The 10,447-nt window shown below is 36.8% G+C and overlaps 1 protein-coding gene and 1 non-coding gene across 11 annotated transcripts in view; both read left to right on the top strand.

Moving 5' to 3' along the window:
* The window catches only part of LOC106884182 (glutamate receptor-interacting protein 2), a 537,293-nt gene extending 535,665 nt beyond the window's left edge, over positions 1–1,628 (top strand). For all 10 annotated transcript variants that reach the window (XM_052965766.1, XM_052965774.1, XM_052965783.1 and 7 more), the window contains one exon: positions 569–1,628. In XM_052965766.1, the coding sequence (XP_052821726.1) occupies positions 569–736 (168 nt within the window). In that variant the 3' untranslated portion in view covers positions 737–1,628. The remainder of the gene's footprint in view (positions 1–568) is intronic.
* Positions 1,629–7,436: 5,808 nt separating this feature from the next.
* Trnan-auu (transfer RNA asparagine (anticodon AUU)) lies at positions 7,437–7,510 on the top strand. The gene has a single exon. It is a non-coding gene; the product is annotated as a tRNA-Asn (tRNA).
* Positions 7,511–10,447: the final 2,937 nt, after the last annotated feature.

The raw sequence follows: 10,447 nt of genomic DNA on the forward strand, positions 1-10,447 counted from the left end.
CAACTGGTCCCCTCCCAGAAAGCCTTGTGCTTATAGTAGAAATGATTATTATTATTATTATTATTATTATTTAGTGAGTTGGACAAAATTCTTAGCAGCTTTTTTTCCGACTCTTTACATTCTGAGTTCAAATTCCACCAAGGTTGACTTTGCTTTTCATCCTTTCGGGGTTGATGGTTGATAAAATAAGCACTAGTCAAATACTGGAGTTGATGTAATTGATTAAGCCCCTCTCCCTAGAATTGTTGGCCTCATGTCAGAATTTGTAGCATTATTACTATTATTATTACTATTATTATTATTATTATTATTAAGGTGATGAGCTTGCAGAATCATTAGTATGCCTGACAAGATGCTTAGTGATATTTTTTCGGGCTTTACGTTCTGAGTTCAAATCCTGTTGTGGTCAACTTTGCCTTTTATCCTTTTGGGAGTTGATAAAATAAGTACCAGTTGGACGCTGAGATTAATGTAATTGACTAACTCCCTACCCTGAAATTGCTGGCCTAGTGCCAACATTTGAAACCATTATTGTTATTATAATTATTACCTCTTTTTCTGATTTCAGGTGAATAATGTGAAAACTCGAGATTTTGATTGCCGTCTTGTAGTACCAGTTATTGCTGAGGCTGGCAGCTATCTAGAGTTGGTTGTAAGCCGAAATCCTCTGGCAGACGCATCAAATGAAGGGAGAGCTTATATGTTAAATAATAAGAAACCTTTGAAATCTTTATGAAATATAAGAAAAGACTAATTCTATACCAATTTTCAAGGTTTCAGTTTTCATGCCCTCATTTTTTTAAAACATGAAATTCATTGAGCTTGCTATGAGATTTTTGGGATTAATCTGTGTGTCTCATACTTTGTACTCCAGGAATATACCGGAAACAATCTAATTTTCAAACCCAGCAAAGAAAATGTTTTAGATTGCTAAGTAAATGTGATACAAGCGTGTGTACTGGATTAATCTACACCATACTAAATATATTGTATCATTGCTAAGTAAACATCTGTCAAAACGAGGAAGGGAATATGTGAGATAATCTTACATATATGTTACTTAACAAACATCCCCGAGAGAGAACGAGAGAGAGAAGTGTGTGTTATTGTTGTTTGTTTTGTTTATTTTTTTTAATTTTATAAAAAAAATTATTTATTCATCATTTGCCGTTTGGTGAACGTTTAAAGAAATGATTTTACAGGAATCAATCAAAGGAAGAAATGAAGACAAGATTTTTTTTTTTTTTTTTAATCTTGTAAGAGCAGCAGTAAATCATGTACAGTAATTAAGACCAGAGTTAATTGACTTTGAAAGTAGCAATAGAAGAGACGGTGCTTACAAGCTAATGACTTAACCAAACTTTCTACACCAGTATTTTTTCATATTCATGTGGGACACTACATGAGTGTGAAAATTGCTTAACTCTTTTGGTACCAATCCAACTGAGACTGTCCTTGGTTCTTTGATATAATCTTCCTGTTTTAAAGTGATATAAATTAAAACCTTCCATTGAAATTTCATGTTAATTTATGTTCCTAACTCCAGCTTAATAATGACAAATTTATTTGAATAAATTTGTAGTGGCGCGAAATTATAGCCGCCATTGAGGAAGTACTATTCTGCGCATGCGCAGAATAGTACTACCTCAATGGCGGCTATAATTTTGCGCCACTACAAATTCATCATTATTTTCCAAATTAATTGAAACAAAGGTAATGTATTACAACAGAAATATGGTAGCAAAAGGGTTAACTGATATGTGTGTGTGTGCAAACTCCATCTTACACAGCTTGCTGATGAAGCTATGAAGCTGTTTCTCTCTCTCTCTCTCTCCATTGAACTGAATTTTAAATTAGATATAAAATAAATTCCACAGAACAATACTCAGTCAACAAAATGATATTCAGTGGCAGAAAAGAAATAAAGAAGAGGCCATGGAACTGAACTCTTAAGAAATGGTTCCTATTGATAATTGATGGCCTTTCAAATATGTGTTATCAACACAAATTTGTAATGTTTGGACAATTAACCAAATGTATATTGCTGTGAATGTTTAGTTATATCTGTATATTTCTGTGTGTGTGTGTGTGTTGTTATTTTTTTTCTTTGCAGGAATGGCCTTCATATTGTCAGTAAGTAACTAGAAAAAGAGTTCTATGAAACATAACAAAAAAAAAATCATAACTATTTGTCATAATTAAACAAAAACAAGCTTGCATTCTTACAGTCATCGATTCCTACAGTATATTCTGTTTCTGCGACAAACTTTTTCATTCTTGCTGCCAGATTTGCTTTTCAGTTGTCCTCCTCATAACATTTGGGTCTGCCTTGACCATGAATGATTAAAAACAACAAAAGAAAAAGACCAAAAAAAAAAAAACCATCCAGTATAAACAAAATTTTTTCCCCAAAAGTTGTTTCATCATCATTTTGATTAATTTAAGTTGGGGATCATTTACAAACTCAAATAAATCTTTTTTTGTAATGGAAAATTTCATGCCATAATGTCTATCCTCCACATTTCTTAAATTTGAATACTGGAAAATGTTTGATGTGACTTTGCTCACAAAATAAATATATATAAAAAAAAAAAATCAAAACTGTACTAGTTTGATGTTCCATCCTTTTTGGTATTTCTTTTTTCCTATCTTTCATTCACATAAACATTGAAATATATATTGTTTTACTAATTTCGTTTTTAATTTCATAAATCAATGTTTTTTTCTTTTTCTTTTATGGAAAGGCATCACAATAACCAATTTAGGGATTCCGAGAGAGTGGAAGAAAAAAGGGGAGATAAATTACAACAGCTGGATTGTTGCAAATAGAAGAAACATTGCATGAAGATGTTATCCTTAGACCATGGCCTTGGTCTCAATGTTCGTAAGCTTGGACTTAGTTAAAGGAACCCAAAGGCTAGGTTGTCATGTTAAACTGGTTGATGGATTGTGTCTACCGTTCACAAAGAGGTATAGTTCACAGGTTTCAGTGGTCCAGTTTCAATACCAACACTTAAGTTGCTTGACACAATGGTACTTGCTGCAAAGTACCATACTGTACTTTTGATTTTGGAACCATGTGACTGTGAAACGAACTTCTTAACCACATCACTATAAGTCTCTTCAACCAAATACGTGAATGCATCATCATCATCGTTTAATGTCTGCTTTACATGCTAGCATGGGTTGGACGATTTGACTGAGGACTGGTGAACCAGATAGCTACACCAGGCTCCAATCTGATTTGGCAGAGTTTCTACAGCTGCATGCCCTTCCTAACGCCAACCACTCTGAGAGCAAAAGTTCTTAAATCTAAAATCCAGTACAGACAGAAGGAGTGATATAGGATGTTGTGTATAGTGGTAGCAGACTTCCATTGCTCAACGATAAAGATTGATTTTTGATCAACACAGTTACTTGTTCACTTATTTAATGTGCAAGTGGATGAGTATTCCAAAAAAACCTGACCCATTAATGTAATTCTCAGGCAGAATTATCATGACACAGCATGTGACAAGGTTGTGCCTTTGAATCACACGTACAATCCACCCAATGAGCTTCTATACAGTTTCTGTCTCCTCAAATTCGGTCTCATAGAATGGGTCAACTCCATGCTATAGTAAATTACATTTGCTCTGTGAGATTTAACTCTTTAGCATTCAGATAACTTATCAAATATAATGCTTATTTATTCACATTGTTTTGAATTAATAATACATTCTCTCACAGCTTTGAGATTTTGATGATGCGATTGTTTATTTTTAGAATGACATTGTAGGGTAGACACGAGAGGCTGGATCTGGCTGGCTTGAACATAAGACACATAGAATATTTGTGTCTGGTATGGCTGGGGTAAATGCTAAAGGGTTAAAGAAATTCTCTTACATGTCTTGATGATTTCAGATATTCATTTAATCCATTTAGACATCCATGTAAAGCTGAAAAACCATGACAGGATGAGGAGGGTTTGTAATAAACTTTATATAAAAGAATAAACTAAAACAAAAGCACAAAGACTATGAAGGAGAAAAAGAGGTACAGATAAAGAACAATTAAGTATTTTCTTTTATTAAATCTTTTTTTTTTTTCCATGAATTGAAACGTCTTATGCTTAGTTGATCCTTGAAAGAAAGTTGTACAACCAACCTTGGAAGTTGTTTTAAGACCAGGTTTAAAACGCTCTCTCTCTCTCTCTCTCTCTCTCTCTGTCACTCACTCACAAATGGGTATTTTTGCTTTCAAACAAGTAATGAATTCTAAATTAGGTAATCAATATCATTCACTACAATACTCAGCTTCGGCTGATACTTTATTTTATCAATCCTAGGCAGGGTGAAAGGCAAAGTTAATTGTTATTTCTTTACTACCCACAAGGGGCTAAACATAGAGGGGACAAACAAGGGATTAAGTCAATTACATCGACCTCAGTGCGTAACTGGTACTTAATTTATCGACCCCGAAAGGTTGAAAGGCAAAGTCAACCTCAGCGGAATTTGAACTCAGAACGTAGCGGTAGACAAAATACCGCTAAGCATTTCGCCTGGCGTGTTAACATTTCTGCCAGCTCGCTGCCTTTGTTAATTGTAGCAAGATTTGAACTCAGGATGTAAACTGCTGGTACAAATACCACAAGGCATTCCTTTTGATACTCTACTGATTCTGCCAGCTCTTCCCCTTCATTCAAACAAATAAAGCCAAAAAATTTCTGAATGGTCTCCACAGGAACACAAAGGTGATTCCATACAATCCTCCTCTTTTGCCTTCTTTTACTTGTTTCAATCATTAGATGACCTCAGCCATGCTGAGGGTATCTTCTTGAAGGATTTAGTTGAACAAATTGACCCCAATATTTATTTTTAAAATTAGGTACTTATTCTTTTGAGGCTCTTTAGGTGAACTGCTAGGTTATGGGGTAGGTTATGGAGGACATAAACAACCCAACATCAGTTAAGCAATGGTGGGACACACACACACATAGGTGCAGGTGTGGCTGTGTGGAAAGAAGCTTGCTTCCCAACCACATGGTTCAGGGTTCAGTCCCACAGCATAGAACTTTGGGCAAGTGTCTTCTACTATAGCTTCAGGCTGACCAAAGACTTGTGAGTGGATTTGGTAGATGGAAACTGAAAGAAGCCCGTCGTTTATGTATATATATATATATGTTGTGTGTGTGTGTGTGTATCTTTGTGTTTGTCCACCGCCACTGCTTGACAACCAGTATTGGTGTGTTTACATCTCTGTAACTTAGTGGTTTGGCAAAAGAGACTGGCATAGTAAGTACCAGGCTTTAAAAAATTACGTACATTCAACTAAAATTTCAGGGCAGTGCCCCAGCATGGCCACAATCAAATGACTGAAACAAGTATATATATATATATATATATGTGCACACATGATTGACTTCCACAGTGTCCATCTACCAAATTCACCCACAAGGTATTGGTCAGCCTGGGGCTATAGTAGAAGACACTTCCTCAAGGTGCCTTGCTGTGGGATTGAACCTAAAACTACGTGGTCACTTCCTTACTACATAGCCATGCCTGCACCTATATCTGTACATTTAAGTTTTGTAGCTTAATTATTTAAATGATTTTACTAATGATATATATATAAATAACAGCTGTTTATTTTAAAACATACTTCTTCAGATATTGAACGAAAGTAATTTTTGAGTCATGAAAAAAAAATTACCAGAATTATGATATTGGTGAAGACAGAACAACAGCAACAAGTAAGAGTTGAAGATATAGATTAGAATTCTTGGCCCAATATTGGTAAAAAGTTATATATTTCACTCTTACTGATAATTAACAAAATACTAAATATTTTGAATCCAGGAATGGGTTTTTCTTTTTGTTTTCTCTAATATATATTTACAAATTTACATTTCTTTTTAACTTTTCCTGAACTAATCTCAAAATATGAAACCATTTTGGAATATTTTGTATTCTATTTATTCTACAAACATGGCTATAGACACAGGCATTGCTATGTTGTCCAGAAATTAGCTTTCCAACCACTTGGTTTCAGGTTCAGTCCCACTGTGTCGCACCTTGGGCAAGTATCTTCTGCTATTGCTCTGGGCAGCAAAAGCCTTGTGAATAAACTTGGTAGAAAGAAACTGAGAAAAGCCAATCTCATATATATATATATATATATATATATATATATATATATATATATATATATCATACTTTTATATATCCCTCTACACTGCCTCATGCAGTTGAGGGACCTTAACTTGCAAGTACTTTGTGACCTCACCATTGCTGGTGCCATAAAAAACATGCACCCAATACACTCTAAAATGCTTGGCATTATGTAGGGTATCCAGCTGTAGAAACCTTGCCAAAGCAGATACTAGAGCTTAGTGCAGCCTTCTGGCTCAACAGTTGCTGCCAAACTATCCAACCCATGCCAAAATAATGATATTTATGTGTCTGTATGCATCAGTTTATATCAGTGTAAGATATTAAATATTGATGAGAAAAAGAATGTCATTATACAAATGAGGTCCCCACTGCATCAGGTTAGGCCCTTCCTTGTCACATTCACTGTCAGAAATACAGAAATACATTGAATTCGTGATTAGCTTGTTGGAAACTTGTAATGGCGAACCCTGCTGTACTCTTTCACCACTTTCTATCACTCTTACTTCCTGTTTCTGTTGTGCCTGTAATTCAAAGGGTCAGCCTTGCCACACAGTGTCACGATGAATATCCCCGAGAACTACGTTAAGGGTACACGTGTCTGTGGAGTGCTCAGCCACTTGCACGTTAATTTCACAAGCAGGCTGTTCCGTTGATTGGATCAATAGGAACCCTCGACGTCGTAAGCAACGGAGTGCCAACACACATGATTTTTCTACAATAGGCCTGTTCATAAATTGAATATATATATAGATAAATCTCACAGTTGGCAATAGATCATTTCTGTTTGTACACTTATATCCCTTTGATTAACTTTACTTTTCTTTTAATCATTAAGTGTAATTTTCTACACTTGCATGGATTACATGGTTCTTGTTCAGCACTGCTTCTCACCGATTGCTATGTAGTCCCTTGTCATCTTCTGTGTGATGTACAGCATTCAGAGATCAGCTTCACCATTTTTTCCATTTTTACAAGATTGCTTAGCACTTTTCTTTTATCCATCTATCATCCTCTATAGGCATCTCATGTCTGTACCTTCTTGTTGATTCCTCTTACACCTATCTGTTTCGGCAACTCATTTGTGTTACAACATTTACACCCCCGACCCACACCAAATTCCTCCACCTTCCCTCACAACTGACCGTACTTGCACCATTTTTGCCACTCATGCATTTCCTCTATCTCCATCTTTACCCATCTGCTACTCCCCTTCACACTCACGTGAACCTAAGCTTTCCACTCATACCACTTCCCTTATATTCACCTTCCAGCATTACTGACGAAGGCCGGTTAGCTCAGTTGATTGGAGCGTTGTGCTATTAACACAAATATCGTGGGTTCAAGCCCCATACTGGCCATATGTCTTTTTTCGTGCCAGTGGGACATAAAAAGCACCCACTACACTCTCAGAGTGGTTGGCGTTAGGAAGGGCATCCAACTGTAGAAACTCTGCCAGGTCAGATTGGAGTCTGGTGTAGCCATCTGGTTCGCCAGTCCTCAGTCAAATCGTCCAACCCATGCTAACATGGAAAATGGATGTTAAATGATGAAGATGATATGCTCTGACATCTTTTTTTTCCAGCTGGGTTAACCATACATCTCCCTACAGTATAACATGCATTTCTGTCCCTCCACCCTCATCATTTGGCATAAAGCCTCCACTCTAAATATTCCTCCCTCCTCAGTTGTGGGGGGTTTTGTCTTGCGGGTTATTTTGTAACCTTGCTATTGCAAACGCCGCATAAAAAGCATCCAGTAAACTTTGTAAAGTAGTTATTAGGAAGAGATCCAGCCATAGAAATCATGACAAAGACAATGGAGTTTGGTGCAGTTTTATAGCTTGCAAGTTCTTGACAAACCATTCAGTCCAAGCCAGCATCGAAAATAGATATTAAATAATAATGATTGTTAGTTCCACCAGAATGCAACAAACTGGCAGAATTGTTAGCATATAGGGCAAAATGCTTAGTGGTATTTTGTCCATATCATCATCATTGTCGTCGTTTAATGTCCACTTTCCATGCTGGCATGGGTTGGACGGTTTGACTGAAAACCGGCAAGCCAGGAGACCAGGAGGCTGCACCAGACTCCAATCTGATTTAGCAAAGTTTCAACAGCTTGATGCCCTTCCTACACACACACACACGCACATATAATGGGCTTCCTTCAGTTTCCATCTACCAAATCCACTGAAAGTTTTGATCAGCCTAGGGTTAGAGTAGAAGACACATATCCAAAGTGCCACACAGTAGGATTGAACCTGAAACCGTGTGGTTGGGTAGCTAACTTCTTAACCACATGGCCATGCCTGTGCCTTTTGTCATTAGTAAAATAATTCAAATTTGAGTTCCAGTAATTATGAGTTAGAATCCCAGTTCTGAATAGTTAATGTGAGTAATATTTTATAATTAACTATAATCATAATTAAATTCTATTCACAATATGAACATAATTAGTAGCATTGTCCAGATTTATTAATACCTACAATAAACACAATCATATAAATTCACTATATTTTGGTTAAACTTCTTGAAAAATGTCCGGATTCTTTTCAATCAATTAGAAATACTTTAAAATATATATATAGAGATCTTAAAATAAAATTGCCATTCTTTTTATATATTTCAAAATTTTCATAATTTAACATTCATTTTCCATTCAGACATGGGTTGATGGTTTGACTGGAGTTGGCAAGCTGGGGCTGCACCAGGCTCCAATTGTCTGTTTTGGCAAGATATCTATGACTGGATGCCCTTCCTAATGCCAGCTCCTTTTACAGAATGTACTGGATGCCTTTTACATGGCACCAGCATGCGTGCTTATGTGGCATCAGCAAGCTTGCAAAGCAAGGGACCTCTTAGCTAAGAGAGAGGGTGGAACCAAGAGGTTAGAGTACAATAGAGGGACAATACTATACTAGTTACTCTAAATGAATTGTTTTTCTAATCAGTAAATATTTCCAATGTCTATTGCTGTGCTTGAGGTATATAAATACCGTTACATGTTTCTCCTAGGCTAAGGCTTAAGTCTGACATGAGCCTTAAAACTCATAAGGTTTTTAGCTTGATGTGATTTCCATAGCATATGACTGGATTACATTTCCTCCTGAACAGGATGCCAGTCCATTGCAGGGTTATCTTCCCAAATATTGTGGGAATTCATTTACAGTCGAATGAATTGGAACAATGTGACATTATGTGTTTTGCTCAAGAATGCAATGCACCGACCAGTTTGAAAACTGAAACTCCGACCTTAGAATTGTGAGTGCAACACCTTAAACTCTAAGACGCATATTTTCACTGACAAACTTAAAAAAAAAAAAAAAAAATCAGGAAAGTTATATACGCTATGAATTTACCTTGCAATAATCAAAGTCAGCATGAAGTTCTATGGTTTGGCAGGATCTGATTGGTCCAAGGACTGTATTCTGCTCCACTCTCAACTTTGTCATGGTTTCTATGGCTGGATGCCCTTCCTAATGCCAACCACTTTACAGCATGTACTTGGTGCATTTTTGTACCACTAGCACTATTGAAATTGCTAGACTATGAATCCCAAGGGAGGGTAGGGGTCGGCTTTATGCTAGGGCAGTGGTTGCCACCCCTTGACACTCAGGTCATATTATCAGTGCCCCTCCCCCACCACAAACATAGACCACTTTCTACATTAAATTCAAAACAACTGTATTTCACAAGCTTAACTTAATTAACCCATAATTTTATTGTTTTTTTACATTCATCATCCCTTTATTGCCCCCACTTTTCTTCAATACCTCACTGGATATTTCCACTGCCCCCAATGGAGTAGTGCTAGCCAATTTGGGAACCACTGTGCTGTGGGTTACTCTATGAGAGTAGAGCAGCAGCAAAGAAATAGTGGTGAAGGGGTGTCCCCTTAAAAAAATGAGAGGAGTAGAAGTGGGTGAATATTTGTATCCCTAAGCAAAATTACTGTGACCTACAACTTGGAAGATACATTCCTCATCATCTAACGTCCAATTCCCATGCTGGCATGGGTTGGATGATTTGCCAGGAGCTGATAATCTAGAAGACTATGCTAAGCTCAACTGTCTGCTTTGGCACAGTTTCTATGGTTGGATGCTCTTATATGGGATTTAAAAGTTAGAATTACTCTTTTACTTGTTTCAGTCAGTTGACTGCGGCCATGCTGGAACACCGCCTTTAATCGAGCAAATCAACCCCAGGACTTATTCTTTGGAAGCCTAGTACTTATTCTATTGGTCTCTTTTGCCGAACCGCTAAGTTACGGGGACGCAAACACACCAGCATCGGTTG

The sequence above is a fragment of the Octopus bimaculoides genome, chromosome 1 (assembly GCF_001194135.2).
Source record: "Octopus bimaculoides isolate UCB-OBI-ISO-001 chromosome 1, ASM119413v2, whole genome shotgun sequence".
Taxonomy (NCBI): domain Eukaryota; kingdom Metazoa; phylum Mollusca; class Cephalopoda; order Octopoda; family Octopodidae; genus Octopus; species Octopus bimaculoides.